This window comes from Cyphomyrmex costatus, unplaced genomic scaffold (assembly GCF_001594065.2).
Source record: "Cyphomyrmex costatus isolate MS0001 unplaced genomic scaffold, Ccosl1.0 scaffold132, whole genome shotgun sequence".
Lineage (NCBI taxonomy): Eukaryota > Metazoa > Arthropoda > Insecta > Hymenoptera > Formicidae > Cyphomyrmex > Cyphomyrmex costatus.
In genome coordinates, this window is record NW_017275304.1 from 220,847 (window position 1) to 248,663 (window position 27,817).

General features: G+C 31.0%; 4 protein-coding genes across 4 annotated transcripts; all 4 read right to left on the reverse strand.

Moving 5' to 3' along the window:
• Positions 1 to 1,374: 1,374 nt before the first annotated feature.
• LOC108782582 (odorant receptor 13a-like) lies at positions 1,375 to 7,933 on the reverse strand. Its single transcript, XM_018550886.1, has 6 exons — positions 7,827 to 7,933; positions 5,651 to 5,977; positions 5,267 to 5,366; positions 1,810 to 1,920; positions 1,507 to 1,662; positions 1,375 to 1,425 (listed from the first exon to the last, which is right to left on the reverse strand). Exons 1-6 carry the CDS (start codon positions 7,931 to 7,933, stop codon positions 1,375 to 1,377), a joined length of 852 nt encoding a protein of 283 aa, XP_018406388.1.
• A 1,410-nt stretch (positions 7,934 to 9,343) lies between these two features.
• On the reverse strand, positions 9,344 to 11,673 carry LOC108782583 (uncharacterized). The gene is made up of 2 exons (XM_018550888.1): positions 10,877 to 11,673; positions 9,344 to 9,497 (listed from the first exon to the last, which is right to left on the reverse strand). The coding sequence occupies exons 1-2, from the start codon at positions 11,671 to 11,673 to the stop codon at positions 9,344 to 9,346; spliced, it is 951 nt and encodes a 316-aa protein (XP_018406390.1).
• A 370-nt stretch (positions 11,674 to 12,043) lies between these two features.
• On the reverse strand, positions 12,044 to 24,269 carry LOC108782584 (odorant receptor 4-like). The gene is made up of 5 exons (XM_018550889.1): positions 23,473 to 24,269; positions 23,077 to 23,176; positions 22,704 to 22,814; positions 21,061 to 21,216; positions 12,044 to 12,118 (listed from the first exon to the last, which is right to left on the reverse strand). The coding sequence occupies exons 1-5, from the start codon at positions 24,267 to 24,269 to the stop codon at positions 12,044 to 12,046; spliced, it is 1,239 nt and encodes a 412-aa protein (XP_018406391.1).
• A 942-nt stretch (positions 24,270 to 25,211) lies between these two features.
• On the reverse strand, positions 25,212 to 27,383 carry LOC108782585 (putative odorant receptor 92a). The gene is made up of 5 exons (XM_018550890.1): positions 26,590 to 27,383; positions 26,053 to 26,152; positions 25,853 to 25,963; positions 25,634 to 25,789; positions 25,212 to 25,217 (listed from the first exon to the last, which is right to left on the reverse strand). The coding sequence occupies exons 1-5, from the start codon at positions 27,381 to 27,383 to the stop codon at positions 25,212 to 25,214; spliced, it is 1,167 nt and encodes a 388-aa protein (XP_018406392.1).
• Between the last annotated feature and the right edge of the window lie 434 nt (positions 27,384 to 27,817).

The window sequence follows — 27,817 nt, forward strand, 5'->3', positions numbered from 1 at the left end:
TACAAGGCAGTTTCCGCCCAGACGCTGGGGTGGTGGGTCAAAACTAAGATTCAAACGGCAGGGGTAGATACAAATATCTTTTCAGCGCATTCTACTCGCCATGCGTCAACGTACCTTACAGCAAACAAGGATATTAGTTTGGAAGAAATTAGACGTACGGCTGGACGGAGCAAATCCTCAGAGACATTTGCTTGTTTTTATAATCGTCCTATTCTTAGTGACTCCTCTTTTCAGGATGCGATCCTGGACAAATCATTACTCTGTGAGTACCATTTTTTCGATCTGTACATTCATAATAAAGTGCAAGAAGTGCACAATTTTTTCGTGAGAGATATATATATATATACTTATTGCTTCATACGAAACATCCATAAGAGTGAGAAATGTAGTTGTATAACAAATTAATAATACTTATTATTTTTATAGCTCTCCTTACGAATCTGTACTTTAAACATCTACAATTATCCATCCGGACGAGACATAGCATAATTAATGAATTAAACGAACTTACAGTGAAGTTCGATTGTAATTATGCTGTCTCGTCCGGATGGAGACTCCCTCCCACCCACATGCCTTTTCCAGATTCGTAGGCTTTGAACTAATGAACTCAGATGGCGTGGACGGTTGCACCCGAGTGCAGGCCACCGCTTATCTAGGCGCCACCGCAGCGCCTTATTTGGTTTTCTTTTCTCCAGCTTTCAAAACCTGTTGAGGATTACGCAGCGGAACGCTACTACAATTATCCATCCGGACGAGACAGCATAATTACAATCGAACTTCACTGTAAGTTCGTTTAATTCATTAATTATTCTACAATCTTTTAGAAATTTTTTAGTTGTTTCGAGGGTGGTTTTTTGCCCATAAGGGTGGCTTTCGACGCGTGTATTCGATCGGGGTGTTTTCTATTTGTTTTCTGACATGCAGAGGAACATCTGTGCCAAAGAAGAAATGGGAGAAATCGTTTTGAAAAATTCGTTCCAAGAACGTTCCAAACTTCAGTCAGCTAATTTTTTTACTATTTTATTTCAACTCGAGTTACATTTATAAATATGATACATGAAAAATTATGTTTGCAAACATCATCTGAATTGATGGAAGATTGCAAATACTTCGATAACATTCAATGATATTGCAATTGATGATGGTTTGCTAAATAATAAGTGTAAAACATTATTATAAAATTAGAATCTAGACTAAGTTTGTTTATTTAATATATTGATATGTGCATTTAATTGATTGTATCAAATGCGTATAGATTATTATCGTAAAATATATTCATTTAACTTAATTATAAATATTTTTTCAACATACGAATTACTTAATATTATTTTATTTCTTGATATAAAACAACATTTAAAAATTCTCTTGTATGTATCAAACGAATGTTCGGAGCATATTTAAATATGTAATCGAAGTTTTCAGTACCTGTTAATGTATAAAATATGCTTAAAAAAATTTTTACTATTGTCCTTTTTCACCTTCGAAGTGATAATACATTGTACTTACAGAGCCAAAACTTGAGAACGAAAGACTGATTATTTTTCCTGCAGTAACTTTTATCGGATGATGTGATATGCTGATTATTAACGTGAGATCAAGTGCAATCTTTCCTGGTAAATGGTACCACTCGATTTCATACGAAGTATACCCAATTTTACTGCACTAAATTTATTTTTAATTTTTACATATTTGCATTATTTATGTATAATTCGTCATATAAATGTTTATACGTAGCAACATCCAAATGTTTTAAATTTTATAAAATTTATTTCATTATTAAAAAATTATTAAAAATTTAAATTTAAACACCTGATTTGTTAATTGTTCACCAATGTAGCAAAGCGTAAAAACATTGAAGACAAACGATATTAATAAAAAAAAGTATGTTAAAATTGCTATACTGTCGTTGTTATTCCATTCCTGTAAGGATGATATAATACTAATTTTATTTTTTTATTATAATTTAAAAACGTGTGTGAATATACATCTTGAAATTTCTTTAAATAAATAGGAAATAATACATATGTATAAAATATGTCAAATATCTACGCTTTGTGGATAGCGTGATGGTAAAAAGTTGCGCATGTCAATCACGGGTGCTTTCGATATGGTCTGGGTAATAGGGGAAGGGCTATGTAAGGAGACGTAACATGCGTAGTCGTAACGTAAGGTAAGGGCAGAGAACGAGACGTAACATGCGTAATCGTAACGTAAGGTAAGGCAGAGAAAAACGTAGCTGTCGTAGTAGTGACTACCAGTCACTAGTTCATTACTACGACATTTACGTTTTTCTCTGCCTTACGTTACGACTACGCATGTTACGTCTCGTTCTCTGCCATAGCCCGAAGTTAGCGTGTATTTGAAAATCAATTTTATTAAGGGAATAGTACTTTGTCACAGTTGTATTTTTACCAGCACGGAAAGTTTTTTTGTATAACAGAACCCATTGTTATTTCTGCGTATTTTACTGTTGTATGTGCTTAATGAAACTTTGTTTTTAATGAATAGTGTAACATAAATTTAAAATGGTTTTTTTATAAGTTATTTATAAAATCAGAAAAACTTATATAGTATATTATATCTTGTGAAAAGTTTAGTATTTTATATCTTAATAATATGCAGATTTTTAAAAGTATTATTTTGTATATATCTATAAGAAGTATGCAAATATAATATTTATATTAGGTGTACAAATTAATTCTTGGCTCTTACCTTCAGCAACCTCAGAACCCATTTAAATTGAACTCCCCCCTCTCTGTAGTCATTTTGAAGATCCATCTTTTAGCTTTAAAATAAGGTATAATACTTGATCCTCCTGTGAACATAAACACGATGTCGTTTGAAAAGCAACATTTGAGGCACTGCCTTCTTTTCGCGTTTCTTAAACTTAACAAATACGTGGCTGAAGCAAAAGAAATAATTTGTTTGGCTTTGGGCGAGAATGCTGTATCGTACAGTACGTGTAAAAAATGGTTTTAACAGTTTCGAGAGGGAACTTTCGATCTTATTTTAAATATTTCACCATTATCATGGAATATTTTACTTACCACTTTATTAACGTTATTTTCACTATTTCGAAACATAACTCGCGCAAAATATTATATGTATATTTGATACTAGCTGAAAATCTACATCGTTATGAACAAGCATTTGTCAAATATTTCTTACCACGAAAGCTTAGACGAAAGCATAATTCTTTTAACACATGATAACATTTTAAATAATACTAACTTTTTTATTTAATAAATTTTTAGTAAATGAGTTTGTAGAATTTCTGATGCAGACATTACTGTAACGTGAAGTTAATTTTACACATAGTAAAATGCAGATAGCCAGACGGGATACTTACCTTAATGTTTTTACGTGATGCACGATAATCGCCAAGCATTTCTCTAATTTGTTTGATTGCATTTTCTCTCGAAAATGTTTTCTATGAATGCTATCACAATATTGACCGGGCTACATGAGCGATGAGCATGGCTAAGAAGTGTGCCAACGTAATGATGTCGAATCTGATAATATTGAGGATGAAATATTGAGGAGAGAAGATGAATGTGTGTGTGTGTGTGTGTGTGTTTGCGATTTGATTATGCCAAAATTGAAACACCATGTATCTCTACATCTTCTTTGAGTTATAATGACAAAGATACAAACGATTTTCTTGCGTAAACGAAATTTGGAGATATATGGTTGTGCGTAGACTTTTTTCTTCCTGAAATTTTTTTACCTTTTGAGATACAAACGAAATAAATGGTACAAACGGATAAAAATATATTATTATATATTAATCATTGTTATTTTTTTTATGTTGAACACCGTCTGACATCGATTATTCGTTGCAGGAATACTATTTCAAGTTACGTTCTCTTTCGTACTTTAATTTTTTTCAGAAGATTGAAAATATATTGAAATAGAACAGGAAGTAGATTCATGTTAATATAAAATCACTTTAAGATTAAATTTTTTTAAATTTTGTTTTCTATCTTCAGGTGCATTTAGAAATATATGTATAATATGAAATATATTAATGAAAATTATATTTGTAAACATCACAATTAATTGAAGTCGCAAATATTTGGATTGCAATCAATGACATATTGCAATTGATACAACTTTGTTAAATCAAAAGCGTGAAACAATTTTATAAAATTTTGATTTGGACAAAATTTATTTATTTATTGTATTCATATGTGCAAATAATTGGTTATACCGTACAAGTATGCATCATTATCTTGAAACTTATTCATTTAACTTAATTTTCCTTTGTTTTCAACATAAAATTGACTAAATATTATTTTATTTGTTGATACGAAAATACATTAAAAATTCCTTTCGCATGTATCAAACAAAAGTTCGGAGTAAGTTTAGATACACAAGCGAAGTTTTCAGTACCTGTTAATGTATGAAGTATGTGCGTAAAAAATTATTATTATTATGTATTTCACTGCTAAAGTGATGAGAAATTGTACTTACGGAGCCAAAAAGTTCGAACGAAAGATTAATTATTTTTCCTGCAGTAATTTTTATGGGATGTTGTGATATGCTGATTATTAACGTAAGATCGAGTGCAGCTTTTTCTGGTAAACGATACCACTCGATTTTATATGATGCAAATCCAACTTTTATGCACTAAGTATTTAATTTAATTATGCTTTAATTTATACATATACATATATATGTGTATATACATACATATTCATATGTTGTATATATATGTTATGCAAAAATTGTTATTCTTAATAAATTTGTTATTATTAATTAATTTTGTTAGACATACATATATTGTATATTTTTATGACGTATATAAGTATTGCAACATTCAAATGTTATGTGACATTTAATATAATTTATTTTATATTATTAAATATGTAAATATAAACACCTGATTTGTTAATTCTTCGCTAATGTAGCAAAGCATGAAAACGTTGAAGACAATCGATATTAATAGAAAAAAATATGTTAAAATTGCTATACTGTCGTTGTTATTCCATTCCTGAGAGAATAAGATAATATTAAATCATTAATTTTATTTTTTTGTGAAATTGAAAACATATATTTACACCCTAAAATTTTATTTATTTAAAAATAGCATATAATTCGTATCATATAAAATATGTCAAATGTCCGTTTATTTAGTAGCAAAATTAGATATCGTAATGTTAGCTGAATCACTTTTTTAACTGTTACATCGCAGTTATTTTTAAAATTTTATAATTTTACACCTTACCACGCACATGATGCAGTTATAGAATTTTTTAAACGTTACCGTGATACAATAATATTCCAGTAGACATATAGTTAACGTTGTTCCCACTATTTCAACCAGACATATTTCGCGTAAGATACTATCGATACTGACTGAAAACCTGCAAAACTTTTTAATGTACATTTTATATATTTCATTTAATAGATTAATATCTTTTTCCTACTTTTTGCGCGGAGAATTATGAAGTACATATAACAAAATTTAAGTTTAATTATTAATTAAATTTAATTTGTGAAGTAAACGTTTTAATGTTTATAAAATTTTCAAATTTTTTGTTTCTCCTTCTTTATTCATTTATATTACGCATAGTTTTTAATTCAAATAATCGAATATTATATTGACACAAACAATTTTTTTCCGCAATGATGTGCATCAAGTACTCACCTCAATGACTGCATGTGGTGTTTCACTATAATTGCCATGTGTTGCTTGATATGATTGTTTTGTGCATTTTTTACAAAGTTTTTTACGCGAGCCATCACGATCTCGATTTGACCGCATGCGTGAGCTACAAACATAGCTGCCAAGCAGCATACTGCCATGGTGATTTCGTTAAGTACCATACTGGCTAACCATTGTCCGCAAAATACAAATACATAGGTCGGCGTAAAATGCAAGTCGAAAATAATATCGAATCCGGGGCAAGGTATTGGTTTAACAGTAATATTCTGTTCGTCGATTGTGCTGTGCGTGAGAAACGGCAGTATGGTACTAAAACAGAAGCCTCCGATATACATTAATATTATACAAAACTTGCAATACACATTGCTTTTTGTCGCGTTTTTAATCATAATTTTTCGATAATCCTGCTGCTGGACTGTACGCCAATCGATACTTAGCATGCGAATGCATTGCCGTATGCCCTTATGATGTATCACTAAGAAGAAATATTTTAACGTCGAGACTAACACGTAGCTTATTTGGCCTAATATTTTCATTCTGTCGTTTTGAGTCGTTCGTTCTGACAGCACAGATATGACCAAGGGAATTAGAAGAAAACTGAGCGCGAACCAACATAACGCAAACGATATCTTTGCTAATATTTTTTCTATCATTGTAGTCTTTGAGTATACTAATGGCCAGATTCCGAGAACTCGCAGTATCCATCGATTCCACACTAACGCATTGATTATATCCTTCTCACAATTCACATTTGACCAGGAGATGTTAAGTTTGGCCATCCTATCGTCTTGTGAGCGCGATAGCGACTGGTTCGCTTTGTCGATATCGTGATAGTGATAGCAAAAAATTGCGCATGACAATTACGGCTTTCGATAACATCTGGGTAATAGAGAAGGGGAAGTTAGCGTGTATTTGAAAATCAATTTTGTCGAGAGAGTATTACTTTGTCGCAGTTGCATTTCTATCTGCACGGAAAGTTTTTCTGTATAATAGAACCGAAAGAAATTATATCATATAAATGAAAAGGTCAAGCCATGTTCAAAAAAAGATACTCTAAATTTTAAGCCTTTTTATGTAATAATAATATATTACCACGAAAAGTAATTGATATATTATTAATTAAAGGTGCCAGTTCAAAATGAACATACGTAAAGTGTATGTAATTTTCGGCCGATTTTCGAATCGCCTCCGTCTTCCGCTGTCCCCATCTCACCGCGCGCGGTTCAAATGCCGCACGACGCTCTATATATAATGATTTAAAATTATTATATAACAAAAGAGAGTGAAATACGGCGAAAGAGAAGGGCGGTGGGGGAGAGGAGGGGGAGGGGTGCGGTGAGTCGCAGTTGGTGGAGGTGTGAGTGAAAGGTGAGACAGGAGAGAGGTGCATATGACTGCGGACAGAGAAGAAGAAGACGTTACTTAATTTCTCATGAAAATCATCACTTTTTGACCGATGTATGTCCAGAACGGCTTGCCGATTTTAAATTTTTTAGCTCAAATTACTCGTGGCGATGCCGCCTTTCAGAATATGTAACGTTCGATTCAAAATTTTTTATATTTTAGTAATTATGCACCCCCGAAAAATGGACTTTGGTTGCTCAGGGTAAGAGACTTGTATTGTCTTTTAGTTTTTAAACATGGCCAGAGACACTACCGCGTCTCCTGATACTGACGGTTTTATTTCCGCGTATTTTACTATTGTATGTGATTAATTAAACGTTTTTTTTTGTGAATAGTGTAACATGAAGTTTAAAATGGAGTTATTTGTGAAATCTGAAGGTTAATATTGCATTAGGTTTGTATCTTGTGAAAGGTTTAGTATATTAAAGATTTAATATCTTAATAATATGCAGATTTTTAAAGACATTGTTTTGCATATATCTACATTGTCTGTCTAGTAAGAGCGTGACAGGCCTCTCTCAAAGAAGAATGGCTTATTAGTCTTAAATTTATATTGATTGTATGCAGTAGGATTATGGCCAAAATGCAATTATATTAATAAGGATTCCAGTCATCAGCTGCGTCTATAATAGACCGCTAAAGCAATTGCATCTTCACGTGGCAAAGACCTCCAGATTCGTCGAATTTCGTTTTTTAGACGCTTCGAACTTGATGTCGGTCTTCCACAAAGCTTCCTTTTGATGAGTGACCATACATTTTCAATGGAATTCGCATCGGGTGATTGTGAAGGCCAGTGGAGTGTCTCAATGTCATTTCCCTCTTTCCAGGACGTGGAGAACCGGCTTCAGTGTTTGGGGTCATTATCCTCCTAGAGTAACCAATCTTTATCTTTACTAATAAACCAGCGTTGGGCGGACGGAATCAAGGCTTTTTGATATATTTTTAACATTATCTCAGCATTCAGGTTGTCAGTAAAGAGATAAAGCCTGCTTTGAAACGAGATACGTAGGCAGCATTTTTTGAAAATCGTTTATTCTAACACAATTCAAGCAACAACGAGTACTTTGCTTATAATGCATGCAACATAATGGTGACATCTATCGGCGAAAACAAAAATTCAGAGTATATCTTTACTCGACTGTAGGTAAGCCTTGCTACGCTCTTACTAGACCGACTGTAGTGGATAAAGTATGCCTCGGAGGTGCCAGTCTATTATAGCAGCTATATAGACGCAGCTGATGACTGGACTCCTTATTAATATAATTGCACTTTGGCCATAATCCCTACTGAATACAATCAATATACATTTTCTTTCAGTTATGACGACAGAGATACAAACGATTTTCGTGCTTAAACGAAATTTGAAGATATATGGCTGTGCGAAGACCTTTTTCTTCCTGAAATTTTCTTACCTTTTGAGATAGAAACGAAATAAATGGTACAAGCGGATAAAAATATACTATGTTAGTCATTCTTATTTTTTTTATGTTGAACACCGTTTGACGATTATTCGTTGCAAAAATACGATTTCAAGTTACGTTCTCTTTCGTGCTTTTATTTCTTTGAAACAATTGAAAATATATAGAAATAGAACAGGAAGTAGATTCATTGTTAACATGAAATAAAAAGTATATTGGAAAAACAGATTCGAAGATGTTATCACACTAAGATTAAATTTTTTTAAATTTTGTTTTTTAACTTGAGGTGCATTTAGAAATATATGTATAATATGAAATATATTAACGATAATTATATTTGTAAACAATTGACTAAAGTCGCAAATATTTCGATCACATTTAATGACATATTGCAATTGATGCGACTTTGTTAAATGATAAGCGTGAAACAATTTTATATAATTTTGATGTTGACGAAATTTATTTATTTAATATATTATATTTATTTAATATATGTGCAAGTAATTGATTATACCGTACAAGTATGCATTATTATCTTGAAATATGTTTATTTAACTTAATTTCCCCTTTTTTCCGACATAAAATTACCTGAAACTTATTTTATTCGTTGATATGAAGATACATTAAAAAAATCGTCTCGCATGTATCAAACAAAAGTTCGCAGCATGTTTAGATACGCAATCGAAGTTTTCAGTACCTGTTAATGTTTGAAATATGTGCGTAAAGAACTATTTTTATTGTGTATTTTAGCGTTAGTGATGACATATTGTACTTACAGAGCCAAAACTTGAGAACGAAAGATTAATTATTTTTCCTGCAGTAATTTTTATTGGATGATGTGATATGCTGATTATTAACGAACAAAAAGTGCGAACGAAAGATTAATTATTTTTCCTGCAGTAATTTTTATGGGATGTTGTGATATGCTGATTATTAACGTAAGATCGAGTGCAGCTTTTCCTGGTAAACGGTACCACTCGATTTTATATGATGCAAATCCAACTTTGCTGCACTAAGTATTTAATTTAATTATGCTTTAATTTATATATACCATATATATATATATATATATACATATACATGTGTATATACATACATATACATATTGTCTGTATATGTTACGCAAAAATTTTGATTTTTAATAAATTTGTTATTATTAATAAATTTTATTAGACTTTACAATGTATATTTTTATAACATATATATTGCAATATTCAAAAATTATGCTTTTGAGGCTTTCACGGGTATTTTCTTCAATTATACCAGAAGGTTTTTGCGGGTTATCACCGTGTCTTTCTTCATTGTTAATGCCAACGTTTCGTGAACCGTACCGTTCACGAAACGTTGGCAGAAAGACACGGTGATAACACGCAAACCTTCTGGTATAATTGAATATTCAAAAATGTTTTGATATTAAATATAATTTATTTTGCATTATTAAAAATGTAAGTATATAAACACCTGATTTGTTAATTGTTCGCCTATGTAGCAAAGCATGAAAACGTTGAATACAAACGATATTAATAGAAAAAAATATGTTAAAATTGCTATACTGTCGTTGTTATTCCATTCCTGAGAGAATAAGATAATATTAAATCATTAAATAAGATTCTATTATTTGTTAAATCATTAATTTTATTTTTTTGTTTAATTGAAAATATTTATAACCTGAAATTTTATTTATTTAATAAATAGGATATAATTCGTATAATAAAATTTGTTAAATGTCCGTTTATTTAGTGGCAAAATTTGATATCGTATTGTTAGCTGAATCATTTCTTTTAACTGTTACATCGCAATTATATTTATAATTTTATACACCTTACCACGCACATTATGCAGTTATAGAATTTTTTAACGTTACCGTGATACAATAATATTCCAGTAGGCATATAGTTAACGTTGCTCCCACTATTTCAACCAGACATATTTCGCGTAAGATACTATCGATACTGACTGAAAACCTGCAAAACTTTTTAATGTACATTTTATATATTTCATTTAATAGATTAACGTCTTTTTCATACTTTTTGCGGAGAATTATAAAGTACACATAACAAAATATAAATTTAATTTTTAATTAAATTTGCTATTTGTGAAGTAAATTTTTCTACATTTTTTTTTTGTTTCTTTCTTTCCGTAAATTCTTTATTTATTTGTATTACACATAGTTTTTTAATTTAAATAATCGAATATTATTGACATAAGGCGAATTTTATCGTGCCTATGGTATAGCAACCAAAAGTAACCGCGACTAAGGCTATCTTCGTTTTCAGATATCAGAAGACAAAGATATGCTCAACCACGGTTGCTTTTGGTTGCTATACCAGAGCGCACCAAAATTCGCCTATAAACAATTTTTTCCGCAAGTGCATCAATTACTCACCTCAATGACTGCATATGATGTTTGACTATAATTGCCATATGTTGCTTGATGCGACCGTTTTGTGCGTTTTTTACAAAGTTTTCTATGCGGGCCGTCACGATCTCGATTTGACCGCAAGTGTGAGCTACAAACATAGCTGCCAAGCAGCACACTGCGGTGGTGACTTTATGAAGTACCATACCGGCTAACCATTGTAGGCAAAATACAAATACGTAGGTCGGCGTAAAATTCAAGTCGAAAATAATATCGAATCCTGGGTAAGGTATTGGTTTAACAGTGTTATTTTGCTCGTTGATTATTGTGTGTGTCAGAAACGGCATTACAGTATAAAAACACAAGCCTGCACTATACATGATCATTATACAAAACTTGCATAACACATGGCTTCTTGTCACGTTTTTAATCATAATTTTTCGATAATCCTGCTGCTGGACTGCACGCCAATCGATACTGAGCACGCGAATACATTGCCGTATGTCCTCATGATGAATCACCAAGAAAAAGTATTTAAGCATTGAGATTAATACGTAGCTTAGCGGGCCTAACATTTTGATTTTGTCGTGTAGAGTCGTTCGTTCTGATAATACAAATATGACCATGGGAATTAAAAGAAAATTGATCCCGAACCAGCATAACGCGAATGATATCGTCGATAATATCTTTTCGATGGCTGTAGTATTTGAATATACTAACGGCCAGATTCCGAGAATTCGTAGTATCCATCGATTCCATACTAGTGCGTTGGTTATATCCCTTTCACTATTCACATTCGACCAGGGTATGTTAAGTTTGGCCATCTTATCGTCCCGTGTGCGCGAGAGCGACTGATGCGCTTTGTCGATATCGTGATAGTAAAAAATTGCGCATGACAATCACGGGTGCTTTCGGTAAAGTCTGGGTATTAGAGAAGGGGAAGTTAGCGTGTATTTGAAAATCAATTTTGCGCCGAGGGAATATTACTTTGTCACAGTTGTATTTCTATCTGCACGGAAAGTTTTTCTGTGGATCATAACACTGATTGTTTTTTTTCCGCATATTTTGCTATTGTATGTGATTAATTAAACATTTTTTTGTGAATAGTGTAACATGAAGTTTAGAATGGAGGTATTTGTAACATTGCATTAATTTATTGTATTATATTTGTAACGACCTGACTTTATGCGCGATTTAGCTCGTCGGAATGCTGGTCGCATATAAAGGTTCTGGCAGGAGTATTTCCGGTGATCGGTGCACGAAAATAATCTAAGACAACAAGCGTATTTTAAAACAAACACAAGTTTTTATTAAAATGCGCCAAGACGTGACGCGATATAAAATAAACAAATTGATGTAATATCATGAAAGATCAAATATAGCTAGGTACAAAGTCGAACTAAAACGCAAGTAAAACGAAATACCGAGTACGCGCGCAATTCTCGGATACGAAATGACGCCGAGGTCGGTAGCTATCGGGCCAGTTTACGAAGGCGTTCGGTATGGAAGACGGTGCTGAGTGTGATGTATGTATGTGTGTGTGCGCTTGTGTATACGGAAAGAATTATATCTTAAAATTTACCCTGAAAATATAGTAATCGTGGGACAACATTATATTTCGAATAATTTTTATGTAAATCTCTCACATTCATTAATAAAACTACAATAAAATATAAAATAAGTATGATTAATTTTACTGAAGTGTATGGTAAAAATCTTTAAATTTATTGTATTGTACCATAATTACTATATTTTCAGGGTAAATTTTAAGAAATCCTTCTCTCCGTGTACGTGTGCGGTTTACAATAGTAACTACACGGGACCGTGGCTAGCTGCTCGCGGTCGCGTGTTGATTCGCGACAAATCGGGTGGCCTGAACCGAGCAGGGTAGCGTACGGTAGCGCGATAAGACGCGGATATACGCCAACTCTTGATAGTTCACGATGTGTTTCGTAGGCTTTTTGGTGAGGTACGTCACAGGAGTTGGATCCAATAATCAACGCTCGACGTGGGCTGAGACCGCTCCACCCCGTTTCTAATGCTGATTATCGGAGACGGGAAATGCAGAATAGAAAAAGACAGGATGCCACGATTTCATGACTGACGGCCGAGAACGCTCTACCCTGTAAGTTCGTCGCAAGAATTGTGTGCTAGGAGCTCGTGATTGCGGAGTAAGTCCGGATCGGTGTTTCGAATAGGCAGTAAAGAGAAAAGGCGATTTCTTGTCGGAGACGCGGTATTTTATACTAGGTCCACCAGTCTCACTCGTATCGTCTCGGCCGGCCTCAGTATTCTCCGCCGATCCGCTTCTCGTTGGAGAAGATTCCCGATCGGCGGCCCTCGGTGACGATCGGAACTGTTCAGCGCGTCCGGTGGCTAACGGCTGCTGCATCCGTGAACTATGCTTTGTTATAATTAAATCGCCACTAGTGGCTAGTGGTCACTGCGGCGGCATCCGGCTGGATGTTATTACCAGGTATGATGCGTTTTAAGGACGCATCGTTACATATTTAACCATTTTTATTCTTCAAATTTAATGTCTCTTTTCCGAACTTGAAAATGAATACTTACATTTCTAAAACTTGCATATGAGAGATTTAATAATCTTCCAGCAGTAATTTGAACTGGATGTCCAGACATATTAATAATCAGCATTAAATTAATAGCCACATTTCGTAGTAAATTGTACCATTCAGTTTTATATGTAATATTCCTCACTTTGTTGCACTGTGTATTTAGTTTTGTATATTTGGGGATTACGCACATATATGAGCTGAGTTGTATTTTATTCAAATACCTACATACAGAGAAAGTTAGCATTTAATTCTGCGAAATCATGGTAATTAATTTAGTTCGATATATGAATTATAAGATTCATATAATTTATAATCACCAGCTCTGTTAATAATTCGGAAATGTAACTAAACAAAGATGTTGGAGACAATTGAAACGAATAGGAAAAAGTACGTGAATATTGTCATATGTATATCTGTGTTGTATTATCATATAGTGCCACTCTTGTAAATAAAATGTCGATTTTGTATATAATATTTGTATCCTGAAATATGAACTAGATTATATTAACTACATGTAATTGTTACTTGAAATTTATGAAATATTTTATTACTGTTATCAGGGAATACTCTATTAATTATCAACATCGTTCCTACTATTTCGACACATAACTCGCGCAAAGTATTATATATTCGATACTAGCCGAAAATCTACATTTTTATGAGCACGAATTTGTCATATATTTTTACTAAAATAGACAAAAGCGTAATTCTTTTAACAGATGGTAACATGTCAAATAATGTAAATTTTTTATTTTTAATAGATTTTTTTAGTACATGGATTTGTAGAATTTCTAGTGTAGACATTACTGTAATGTGCTTACAGATAGTAAAATGCAAATATTAAAACAGGATATTTACCTTTATGTGTTTGTACGTAATACACGATAATCGCCATGCATTTCTCCAATTTGTATGATTGCATTTTCTTTTGAAAAGATTTTCTATGCGTGCTATCACAATATTGATGTGGCCACACGCACGGTCGATGAACATGCTAAGGAGTGTGCCGATAATGATATTACGTAATGATAATACGTAATGATGTCGAATCTGATAATATTAATGAAATTGAGAAGAGAAGGTGGAAGTATTGAGCCAAAATTGGAAATCGCTGTATCTGTACATCTTCTTTATGTTATGACGATAGAGTTACAAATGGTTTTCTTGCGTAAACAAAATTTGAAAATATATTATTATATGATTGTGTATAGACTTTGTTCTCTCTGATATTTTCTTATCCTTCGTGATATAAATAAAAGGTACAAACGGATAAAAATATACTATGTTAGTGATTCTTATATTTTTTTATGTTGAACGCTGTTTCACATCGATTATTTGTTGCAGAAATACGTTTTTATTTTACATTTTCTTTCCTACTTTTATTTTTTTGAGAATATTGAAAATACATTATATAAGGTAAAACACGAAGTAGTTATATTGTTAACATGAAATAAAAAGTACATTAGAAATACAGATTTGTAGATATATTATTAAAAAATTAAAATTTTTTTCTATTTTTTTTTTGTTTTTTTAACTTGAGATGCATTTATATGCATAATATAATAATGGTAATTATATTTGTAAACATCACAATATTGATAGAAGGTCGCAAATATTTCAATCGCATTCAACGACATGTTACAATTGATGCGGCTTTGTTAAATAATAAGCGTGAAATATGATATTTTTATAAAGTTTTGGTTTAGATTAAATTAATTTATTTAATGTAATGATATGTGCTAGTAATTGCGGTTATATCATACAAGTATACATTATTATTTTGAAACATATTCATTTAATTTAATTGTCCTTTTTTTATTATAAGATTGACTGAATATTGTTTTATTCGTTGATATGAAGATACATTAGAAAATCCTCGTATGTATCAAACAAAAGTTCGGAGCATATTTAGATATGCAATTGATGTTTTCAGTACCTGTTAATGTTTGAAATATGTGCGTAAAGAACTATTTTTATTGTGTATTTCAACATCAGAGTAATGACAAATTGTACTTACCGAGCCAAAACTTGAGAATGAAAGATTAATTATTTTTCCTGCAGTAATTTTTATTGGATGATGTGATATGCTGATTATTAACGTAAGATCGAGTGCAACTTTTCCTGGTAAATGATACCACTCGATTTTATATGATGCAAATCCAACTTTGCTGCACTAAGTATTTAATTTAAATGTGCGTTAATTTATATATGTATATTCATATATATATATATATATAATATATATATATATACATATGTTGTCTGTATACGTCAGGTAAGAATTTTAATTTTTACTAAATTTATCATTAATAATTATTTTTATTAGATATATACATATATTGTTCATTTTCATGATATATATATATATTGCAATGTTCAAATGTTTTAACTTTTAATATAATTAATTTTATTGTTAAAAATATAAGTATAAACACCTGATTTGTTAATTGTTCGCCAATGTAGCAAAGCGTGAAAACGTTGAAGACAAACGATATTAATAGGAAAAAATATGTTAAAATTGCTATACTGTCGTTGTTATTCCATTCCTGAGAGAATATGATAATATTATATCGCTAAAATGTTTGTAATATGGCTCAATATGTTTTTAACAACTAATATAGAGATACAGGGCAATGAGCCAATAAGTTACGTTAAAAATCTTTATCATTAATTATTAATTAATTATTAAAAAATTATATCATTAACTTTTTTGATAGTCTTATAAAAATAAAAATGTGTTTATACACCGAGGAATTTTTTTCCTTTAAAATATAGGAAATAAAATTCGTATAATAAAATATATTTCAAACCGAATGAGACAATGCCACAGCGGTCTAAACTGGTGCTTCTGAGTAACTGTGTGTGATTTTGTATACTACGAATGTAATTTTTCGCTTGTGCACCAAAATTTTTTCAGACTTTAAACGCAACACTAATAAACTACCGCAGTAATATTATGAGTTAAATTGATTAACAATTTAACAATTATTGGTGCTGTTTATGCATCTTATATCGATTTTACTAATAAAATTAGTAACCTATTAAAAACTGTAAATAAATAATTTTTCACTGCGAAAAATATTACATCGGCCGGGAATAAAATATTTTAAATATCTGTAAATTTAAGGGCAAAAATTTGACATGTGTCAAAGTGTTAGCTGAATCATTTCTTTTAACTGTCACTTCGCATTTATTTTTAAAATTGTATACACCTATCACACACTTGATGCAGTAATAGAATTTTTTACACATTACCATGATACAATAATATTCCAGCAGGCATATAGTAAACGTTGTTCCCACTATTTCAACCAGACATATTTCGCGTAAAATACTATCGATATTGACTGAAAATCTGCAAAACTTTTTAATGTAAATTTCATATCTCTTATTATAAACAGATTAATGTCTTTTTTTCTGTTTTTCACGAAGAATTATTAAGTACAGTTTACCATAAGTTTAAACTTATGGTAATTAATAAAATTTAAGTATTATTTATAAAGTAAACATTTCTACATTTATCAAAGTTAAAAATTTTTTGTTTTTCCTTGTTCCGTAAATATTTTTTATTCTTTTATATTTTACGTAATTTTTAATTTAAATAATCGAATATTATTTTCAGAATTCTTTCCATAACGATGTGCATCAAACACTCACCTCAATATCTGCATGTGGTGTTTCACGATAATTGCCATATGTTGCTTCATGTGACTGCTTTGTTCATTTTTTACAAAATTTTCTACACGGGCCATCACGATTTCGATTTGACCGCAAGCGTGAGCTACGAACATAGCCGCTAAGCAACACACGGCCGTGGTGACATTAAAAAGTACGATACCGGAAAACCATTGCGCGCAAAATACAAATATATACGCCGGCATAAAATGCAAATCGAAAATAATATCGAATCCGGGGTAAGGTATTGGTTTAACAGTGTTATTTTGCTCATCGATTGTGGTGTGTGCCAGAAACGGCATTACGGTATGAAAACACAAACCTCCGCAATACATGAACATTATACAAAACTTGGATAACACATGGCTTTTTGCCACGTTTTTAATCATAATTTTTCGATAATCTTGCTGCTGGACTGTGCACCAATCGGTACTTAACACGCGAATGCATTTCCGTATACTTTTATGATGAATCACCAAGAGGAAATATTTCAACGTCGAGATTAACACGTAGCTTAATGGGCCTAACATTTTGATTTTGTCGTTTATGGTCGTTCGTTCTGACAACGTAAAAATGACCATGGGAATTAGAAGAAAACTGAGCGCGGACCAACATAACGCAAATGATATCGTCGCTAATATTTTTTCTATCATTGTAGTCTTTGAATATACTAACGGCCAGATTCCGAGAACTCGTAATATCCATCGATTCCACACTAACGCATTGATTATATCCTTCTCACTATTTACATTCGACCAGGAGATGTTAAGTTTGGCCATCCTATCGTCTCGTGGGTGCGAGAGCGACTGATCCGCTTTGTCGATATCGTGATAGTAAAAAATTGCGCATGACAATCATGGGTGCTTTCGATAAAGTCTGGGTAAGGGGAAGGAGATGTTAGCGTGTATTTGAAAATCAATTTTGTCGAGGGATTATTACTTTGTCGCAGTTGTATTTCTACCTGCACGGAAAGTTTTTCTGTGGATCGTAATACTGATTGTGTTATTTCCGCTTATTTTACTGTTGTTTATGATTAATTGAACCTTTTTTTTTAAGTGTAATGTGAAGTTTAATATGTAGTTATTTATACAATCAGAAAACTTTATGTCATATCTTAAAAAGTTTAGAATATTGGCACTACTTTCTTACTTATGTATAATTTCCTTGATATTATTTGCTGTATTAACTTTAATTTGAATTTTCATATTTATTTTCACTCTACGAAATGGTATCGTTTACAAAAGAACGTTAACAGTCGAAAATGTGACTCGACAGAGTAAGCATGTAATCAAGATGCAAATAGATTTTACATATGTTTGTGATATAATTGTCAATTTGATAATGTTTTATAATTTAATTTAATTTATTTTATTTGACGGGTCTTTTGTTATTATTTTGCATGGTAAGTCACTTTAAATCTAACAATAATCTAAAATATATAGTTTCTAAATTAAAAAATCTTTACAGATATGTTATAGCTTCTAATCTGTAAATTGGAAGTGACTCTTTGCAAAATTTACAAAGAAGAAAATAAATTATATTGATTGAGGATGATTCAATAAGGAGGCGAAACGTACTGCTCTATCCATATGAAATAGAGGAATTGAATATTCCCACATTTATTGATCGTGTACTATCAACAACACTGCACTCTCATTTGCCCCCTGTCACAGGAATTCTCAAATTTTTATGATATTATGTGTTAATAATGTGCAAATTTTTAAAGATATTGTTTTGTATATACCTTTAAGAATTATGTAAATACTTATATTAGTTGGTCTTATCTTTTAAACAGCAGAGGTAATATCTATAATATATAAGTTTCATTTCTTGTGAATTTTGAAATCAACATTAATCTCAACATTAATCAACATTAATTCTCACAAATATCGTTTTTGCATGAAATAATTTCTTTAATACACATCTTTATTTTAAAAATATTGGATAAATATTGTTCTTTGTTGCACAAAATGATTAAACGTCATTTCATGTACAATATTTTTTCCTAATGATAGTTTGAAGTAACTTTAAACATGTAACCGATGTTTTTAAAACCTTAACATAAAATATAGTGCATCAACTATTACGTATTAAAATCTACGTGCTCATTTTTAATTTATTTATATTTAATCACTTTTATACCTCGAATTTAATGTTTTTCAAATACATACAGAGTTATCTGAAATTTAATTCAGCAGTATCGTGATAATTAATTTAGTTCGGTATATGAAATTGATATAAGCACCATCTGTGTTAATAATTCAGAAATGTAACGAAATATAAATATGTTGAAGATAAATGAAATAAATAGAAAAATAGTACGAGGAGATTATTTTATGTATATTTATATTACTATCACTATAGTTCCACTCTTGAGAATAAAATGTTGTTTTATATATTATAATGTTGAATCGGGAAATATGAACTACATGTAATTGTTACTTGAAATTTATGAAATATTTTATTACCATTATCAAGGAATATTCTAATCAATTATTAACGTTGTTTCCACTGTTTCAGGATATAAATTACGCAAAGTATTATATATTTGATACCAGCTAAGAATCTATATTGTTGCAGCAAGCATTTATCAAATATTCTTATCAAAATAGACAAAAGCGTAATTCTTTTAACAGATGATAACATGTTGAATAATGTTAATTTTTTTAATTAATAAATTTTTATTAAAGAGGGAGAGAGAGAGAGGGATTTGTAAAATTTCTGGTGCAGACATTACTGTAACGTACAGTTAATTTTACAGATAGTAAAATGCAAATAGCAAGATGGGATATTTACCTTAATGTTTGTGAGTAATGTACGATAATTGCCATGCATTTCTCTAATTTGTAGGATTGCATTTTTTCTTGAAAAGATTTTCTATGCGTGCTGTGACAATATTTACATGGCTACATAAGCGATGAACATGGTTGCTAAGGAGTGTGCTGACGTAATGATGTCGAATCTGTTATAATAGTATTGATGAAATATTGAGAAGAGGAGATGAATGTGTGCGTCCTTGCGCGTATGCGTGAAAGGATTATGCCAAAATTAAAAAAACACTATCTTTACATCTTCTTTAAGTTATGATGGCAGAAGTACACACGATTTTCTTGCGTAAAAACGAAATTTGAAGATATAATATAATGGTTGTTTGTAGATTATTTTCTTCCTGATATTTTCTTACGTTTTGAGATACAAACGAAATAAATGATACAAATGGGTAAAAACATATCATATTAATCATTCTTATTTTTTTATGTTGAACACCGTTTCACATCGATTATTTGTTACAGAAATACGATTTCAAGTTACATTCTCTTTTGTACTTATTTTTCTTTGAGAATATTGATAATATATTAAAATAAAACAGGAAGTATATTCATTGTTAACATGATAAAAAGTACATTATAAAAACAGGTTTGAAGTTATCACTCTAAAATTAAATTTTTTAAAATTTTGTTTTTTAACTTGAGGTGCATTTAGAAATATACGTATAATATTAAATATATTAATGATAATTATATTTGTAAACATTATTAATTGTTAGATATCGCAAATACATATTTCGATCGCATTCAATGACGTATTGTAATTGATGCGACTTTGCTTAATAATAAGTGTGAATCAATTTTATAAAATTTTGATTTGGTCAAAATTTATTTATTATATGTGTTGATACGTGCAAATAATTGGGTATACCGTACAAGTACCATATACATTATTATCTTGAAACATATTCATTTAACTTAATTTTCCTTTTTGTTAATATAAAATTAATATTATTTTATTCGTTGGTGTGAAGATACATTAAAAATCTTTTCGCATGTATCAAACAAAAGTTCGGAGCATATTTAGATACACAATCGAAGTTTTCAGTACCTGTTAATGTATGAAATATATGCGTGAAAAGCTATTTTTATTGTGTGTTTTACCGTCAAAGTGATGACAAATTGTACTTACAGAGCCAAAACGTGCGAACGAAAGATCAATTATTTTTCCTGCAGTAATTTTTACCGGATGTTGTGATATTCTGATTATTAACGTAAGATCGAGTGCAACTTTTCCTGGTAAATGGTACCACTCGATTTTATATGATGCAAATCCAACTTTGCTGCACTAAGTATTTAATTTAATTATGCGTTACTTTATATATATACATATATATTTGTACATACATACATATTCATATGTTATCTGTATGTCACGCAAAAATTTTTATATTCTTAATAAATTTATTATTTTATTAGACATATAGGGTTGGTGGTTCAACAGTGAACCAGTAGTATACTATGAACCATTGCGATATTTCGTAAATACAACATTACCAAATTGCACGGTAATTATGCAGCAACTCGCATTTAAATCCCTTCTCGGTTCCTCGGTCGGCCGGCAGATCGTACCAAAGTTAGCCGTATGATATCACGTGTAAAAAACTTTGGGTTGCAAAGTAAATTGTTTTGTAAGTTTTATGCATTTTTAAATATTTTTGTTGTTATACGTATTTTTTTTTTTGCAATAGTTTTATGTACACATTTAGTTTTAATATTTTGTAATCAGTTTTTCTGTTATATTATTTTACCGCATTATTTTGGAGATTATCGTGATAAAGGTTATGTGGTCTACAATGAATCATTTTGATGTAGTGAACAATGAACTATTGTTTTTTTAATATACCTATATGTATTATAAGATTAATTAAACGAAAAAAGTTAAAAGGACGTTGTAAGAGTCAAAAGAAATAATTTAAAACAACAATTAAAAAAAGAAAAACGCATATATGTAATACATTAAAAATTAACAATATAAAAATATTTGTAATAAAATTCGAAAATGTACATTAAAAAATAACAATATTCAAAAACCTGCTAAAACCTGCTAAATATATGTATTACATATATGCGTTTTTCTTTTTTTAATTGTTGTTTTAAATTATTTCTTTTGACTCTTACAACGTCCTTTTAACTTTTTTCGTTTATGTTTATAATAAGAGTCCTTTATCAATCTTATATTATTAAGATTAATTAAAGTATGACGAACTAGTTACTACATAAATGATAATCGGAGAAAATATCTGAAATATATTAAAAACAATAATTTTGATTGTGTGCTTAAAATAATTAAAATAACATAAGTTAGCTTTAATATTTATTATTCTAATCCTTATCTTCTTATAATGACCTTCTTATTAAATAAACATTTTAAAATATAGTGAAACTAAAATAATCCTAACAATTCGTAATATAAAACATGTGGTTCATTGTTAAAAATAGCATGATTTATTGTATACACACTCCTTGTAACAACACAATGAACAACATCCCGTTTTTTAAAATAATCGAAATTGTTTCGAAACTTTAGAAATAATTTAAGAGTTATTGTTTACAGTATGCAGTCAACTAAATTCATAAACTATATGCAAAAACCTAGATCTTCAACTCAATAATTGAGAAAAATGTGAGCCTCTGAAATTTACATGGTTCATTTTTGGACCACTTACTCTACATTTTGTATATTTTTATAACGTATATATTACAATATTTAAATGTTTTGACATTTAATATAGTTTATTTTATATTATTAAAAATGTAAGTATATATAAACACCTGATTTGTTAATTGTTCGCCAATGTAGCAAAGCATGAAAACGTTGAAGACAAACGATATTAATAGAAAAAAATATGTTAAAATTGCTATACTGTCGTTGTTATTCCATTCCTGAGAGAATAAGATAATATTAAATCATTAATTTTATTTTTTTTTGTTAAATTGAAAACATATATTTACATCCTGAAATTTCATTTATTTAAAAAATAGCATATAATTTGTATAATAGAATATGTCTGTTTATTCAATGGCAAAATTTAATATCATAATGTCAGCTGAATCATTTCTTTTAAGTGTCACATCGCAATTATTTTTAAAATTTTATACACCTTAGCACGTACATGATACAGTTATAGAATTTTTTAAACGTTACCGTGATACAATAATATTCCAGCGTGCATATCGTTAACGTTGTTCCCACTATTTCAACCAGACATATTTCGCGTAAGATACTGTCGATACTGACTGAAAACCTGCAAAACTTTTTAATGTACATTTTATATATTTCATTTCATAGATTAATGTCTTTTTCCTACTTTTTACGCGGAGAATTATAAAGTACATTTAACAAAATTTAAGTTTAATTATTAATTAAATTTAACTACTATTTGTGAAGTAAACGTTCTTACATTTATAAAAGTTCAAAATTTTTTGTTTTTTCTTCTTATTAAATTCTTTATTAATTTGTATTACACATAGTTTTCAATTTAAATAATCAAATGTTATTGATAACTAATTTTTTCCGTAACAATATGCATCGAGTACTCACCTCAATGTCTGCATGTGGTGTTTCACTATAATCGCCATATGTTGCTTTATGTGACTGCTTTGTGCACTTTTTACAATATTTTCTATGCGGGCCGTCACGATCTCGACTTGACCGCAAGCGTGAGCTACGAACATAGCCGCCAAGCAACACACTGCCGTGGTAACTTTGAAAAGTACCATACCGGATATCCATTGTGCGCAAAATACAAATATATAGACCGACGTAATATGGAAATCGAAAATAATATCGAATCCGGGGTAAGGTATTGGCTTAACAGTATTATTTTGCTCGTCAATTGTGGTGTGTGTCAGAAACGGCATTACCGTATAAAAACACAAGCCTGCACAATACATGAACACTATACAAAACTTGCATAGCACATGGCTTTTTGCCACGTTTTTAATCATAATTTTTCGATAATCCTGCTGCTGGACTGCACGCCAATCGACGCTTAGCACGCGAATGCATTGCCGTATGCCCTTATGATGCATCACCAAGAAGAAATATTTCAACATCGAGACTAATACGTAGCTTAGTGGGCCTAACATTTTAATTTTGTCGTTTAGAGTCGTTCGTTCTGACAGCATAAATATGACCATGGGAATTAGAAGAAAACTGATCCCGGACCAGCATAACGCGAATGATATCGTCGCTAATATCTTTTCGATGGCTGTAGTATTTGAATATACCAACGGCCAGATTCCGAGAACTTGTAGTATCCATCGATTCCATACTAGTGCGTTGATTATATCCCTCTCACTATTGAGATTCGACCAGGGGATGTTAAGTTTGGCCATCTTATCGTCCCGTGTGCGCGAGAGCGACTGGTCCGCTTTGTCGATATCGTGATAGTAAAAAATTGCGCATGACAATCATGGGTTCTTTCGATAAAGTCTGGATAAAGGGAAGGGGATGTTAGCGTGTATTTGAAAATCAATTTTGTCGAGGGAGTATTACTTTGTCACAGTTGTATTTCTACCTGCACGGAAAGTTTTTCTGTGAATGGAAAACTGATTGTGTTGTTTTCGCGGATTTTACTGTTGTATGTGATTAATTGAATCTTTTTCTTTGTGAATTATGTAATGTGAAGTTTAAAATGGAGTTATTTATGAAATCAGAAAAGTTTATAATATTAACAATATTAAATTATAAAGACTGTCAAACAACATAACTAATACGAATACGAAGCCTATTACAGTCTAGCTGGATCTTAGTTGCTTATATATAATTTCGCGTGAATTTATATAGTGATATATGTAGTCTTTCTAAACTGCGCGCCAAACAATTATCTGCCTTGAACGCAACTCTAATGAACTATCGCAATACTATCACGAATTAAATTGATTAACAATTTAATAATCAATTGATGCTCTTTTGTCATCTTATATCGATGTTAAACTATATTAAAATTTGTAAATAATATTTCTTCTTATTGCGAAAAAATATTACCTCGGCCAGTAGTCGAACCCGGATACCTTGCTTTACGCGCAAGTGTCCTAGCCAATTAGAATACCGAGGCCTTAGTAATATTCCTCGCAATAACTGGTATATGTGTGAAGTGATAAATGCTTTCTTTCAGGCGCGTAAATAAACAATATTCAAAATACTAAAGACCGTTAATGTAAGAACATTACTAATACGGATACGAAACCTATAATATTTATAATATTATATATCTTAAAAAGTTCAGAATATATTATAGCTTAATAATATGCAGATTTTTGAAGATATTGTTTTGGTTAGGTCTATAAGAAGTATGTAAATGTTTATCTTATGTTTTGAACAGCATGCATAGGAAATATCTATAATTTATAAGTTTCGCGTTTCTTGTAAATTTTGAAATTAACATTAATTTTTCACAAATATCGTTTTTGCATGAAATAATTTCTTTAATATACATCTTTATCTTAAAAATATTGGATAAATATTGTTTCTTTTTGCACAAAATGATTGATTCATTTACAATATTTTTACCGAATGGCAGTTCGAAGTATGTTTAAATATGCAACCGATGTTTTTAAAACCTATATAAAATATAGTGCATGAACTATTATATATTAAAATTTACTTGTTTAACATTTTAAATTTGTTTTTATATAATCATTTCTATTCCTTCAAATTTAATGTTTCTGTTTTGTACATGAAAATGAATTATACTTACATTTCCAAAATTTGCAAAAGAGAGACTTAATAATCGTCCAGCAGTAATTTGTACTGGATGTCCAGACATATTAATCATTAGCATTAAATCAAGAGCCACTTTTCCTGGTAAATTGTACCATTCAATTTTATATGTAGTATTCCCGACTTTGCTGCACTATATCCAATTTTGTATATTTACTGATTATATATATCATTTGTGTATATTATATATAAGCACCTGCTCCGTTAACAGTTCGCCGATGTAACAAAATATAAAGATATTGAAGACAAACGAAACAAATAGAAAAAAGTACGTGAAGATTGCTATTCCATCACTATTGTTCCACTCCTGCAAATGAATTTCATATATTGTATCAAACAATATTATAATTTTACTAATTGTAATAATTACTTGAAATGTATAAAGTATTTTATTACCGTTATCAAAGAATATTCTACTAAGCACATTATCAACGTCGTTCCTACTATTTCGACTAGACATAATTCGCGCAAAGTATCTTCAATGCCAGCTGAAAATCTATAACGAAGTTGTAAAATAGCATTTGTCAAATATTTTTAATATGGACGAAAATGTGATTCATCGATGGTATCAGAAGATTTACGGGTTATCGCCATGTTTTTATCCTTTGTTAATGTTCATGTTTGTTTTATTAGGACGAAGATCGCACTGATACCTAATCAGTGCGCTCCTGGTGAAATGAACATGAGTATTAGTAGTGGATACAAACACGACGATAATCCGTAAACCTTCTACTATCTTTGAAGATAATACCTGTGAAAGCCTCAAAAGCATTTTCAATATAATTTTCATATTGGACGATATTTTGAACAATGTTAGTTTGCATTTAAACTTTTAATAAAAAAAATTCGCAGAATATTCTCGTGCAGACATTACCGAGACGTGCGGATAATTTTATAGATAGTAAGATGCAGGTAGAACGACAAGGTACTTACCTTAATGTTCGCACGTGATGCTGCACGATAATCGCCATGCATTTCTCAAACTTGGTATAATCACGTTCTCCCTTGAAAAGATTTTCCACACGCGCAATCACAATATCGATCTGGCCACACGCGTGAGCAACGAACGTGGCTGCTAAGCAGCACACTGATGTGGTGATGTTGAACATAACAATACCGATAAAACATTGAAGACAAAAGGCAAACACATAAACTGGCATTAGTTGTAAATTGAAGATGATATCGAAGCCGAGATAAGCCATCGGTCGGACTGTGACATTCTGTTCGTTTGCATCGGATGTTTGTGACAAGAATGGCATTACTGTGTTGTAAGATAATCCACCACAATACATGAATACTATACAAAATTTGGAGAGCAATTGGCCCTTTTCTGCGTCCCTCATCATGATTTTCCGATGATATTTTTCTTGAACCATGCGCCAATCTGTACTGAGAATCTGAACGCATCGTCGAATACTCTTATGACGTATCACTAAGAAAAGGTACTTCAACATGGAAAAGAACACGTAACCCAGTGGGCCTAGCATCTTCATTTTCTCACCCATGATACTTCGGTCCGTAAAGGTGTACAGGCTCGTAAGTACCAGGAATAAACCGAGTACAATCCAACACAATACGAACGAGAACGTTGCCAGAATCTTTTCGATTATCGTGGTATCCGGGTATATCAGTGGCCAGATACCAAGAACCCGCAGTAACCATCGGTTCCATATCAGAATGTCGATTACGTCCTTTTCGTGATTTGCATTTGGCGGGATTTTGCCCATATTGTCGTGTCAAAGGTGCGCGAGCGACTGGTTGGTACCACATCGATTGTAGAATGGTAGAAAATTTGCGCATGACCATAATAAGTACTTTCAGCGACATATTAGGGAGAACGAAAGAAGGAAAAAGATAGAAAAGGAGAGGCCAGCACGGGCTTGAAAAATCGATTTTGTGGTAGAGATATATAGCTTCAGTTGTACGTTGTCACCTGCGAAGATGATTACTACGTAGAAGTACTGTATGTTATCATTGGGATTGTGTTGAACGTAAACCGTTATATTTTTCCTCTTCTGTTTCGACGATCGTTTTTTTTATTAGGGTCGGTTATTTGAGATCTGTCTGTTTCGTATGAGTCATTGTACAAGCTAGTTTATAAGTGTCATCATGAATTCATTAACCATCGAAAAAGAGGAGTTCAAAAATTTTGTTTGAAAAT

Coding starts and splice junctions, on each gene's coding strand:
- LOC108782584 (XM_018550889.1), bottom strand. CDS start 24,269: ATGGCCAAACTTAACATCCCCTGGTCGAATCTCAATAGTGAGAGGGAT. Junction 22,815..23,076: donor TGGAATATTATTGTATCACG/GTAACGTTTAAA, acceptor TTATTCTCTCAG/GAATGGAATAACAACGACAG. Junction 21,217..22,703: donor GCGAACAATTAACAAATCAG/GTGTTTATATAT, acceptor TTAAATACTTAG/TGCAGCAAAGTTGGATTTGC.
- LOC108782583 (XM_018550888.1), bottom strand. CDS start 11,673: ATGGCCAAACTTAACATACCCTGGTCGAATGTGAATAGTGAAAGGGAT. Junction 9,498..10,876: donor CATCATATGCAGTCATTGAG/GTGAGTAATTGA, acceptor TACTTAGTGCAG/CAAAGTTGGATTTGCATCAT.
- LOC108782585 (XM_018550890.1), bottom strand. CDS start 27,383: ATGGGCAAAATCCCGCCAAATGCAAATCACGAAAAGGACGTAATCGAC. Junction 26,153..26,589: donor CATCACGTGCGAACATTAAG/GTAAGTACCTTG, acceptor ACTTCGTTATAG/ATTTTCAGCTGGCATTGAAG. Junction 25,964..26,052: donor TAGAATATTCTTTGATAACG/GTAATAAAATAC, acceptor ATTCATTTGCAG/GAGTGGAACAATAGTGATGG.
- LOC108782582 (XM_018550886.1), bottom strand. CDS start 7,933: ATGACCCCAAACACTGAAGCCGGTTCTCCACGTCCTGGAAAGAGGGAA. Junction 5,978..7,826: donor ATGCGAATTCCATTGAAAAT/GTATGGTCACTC, acceptor CTTCTGTTTTAG/TACCATACTGCCGTTTCTCA. Junction 1,921..5,266: donor TGGAATATTATTGTATCACG/GTAACGTTTAAA, acceptor TCATCCTTACAG/GAATGGAATAACAACGACAG.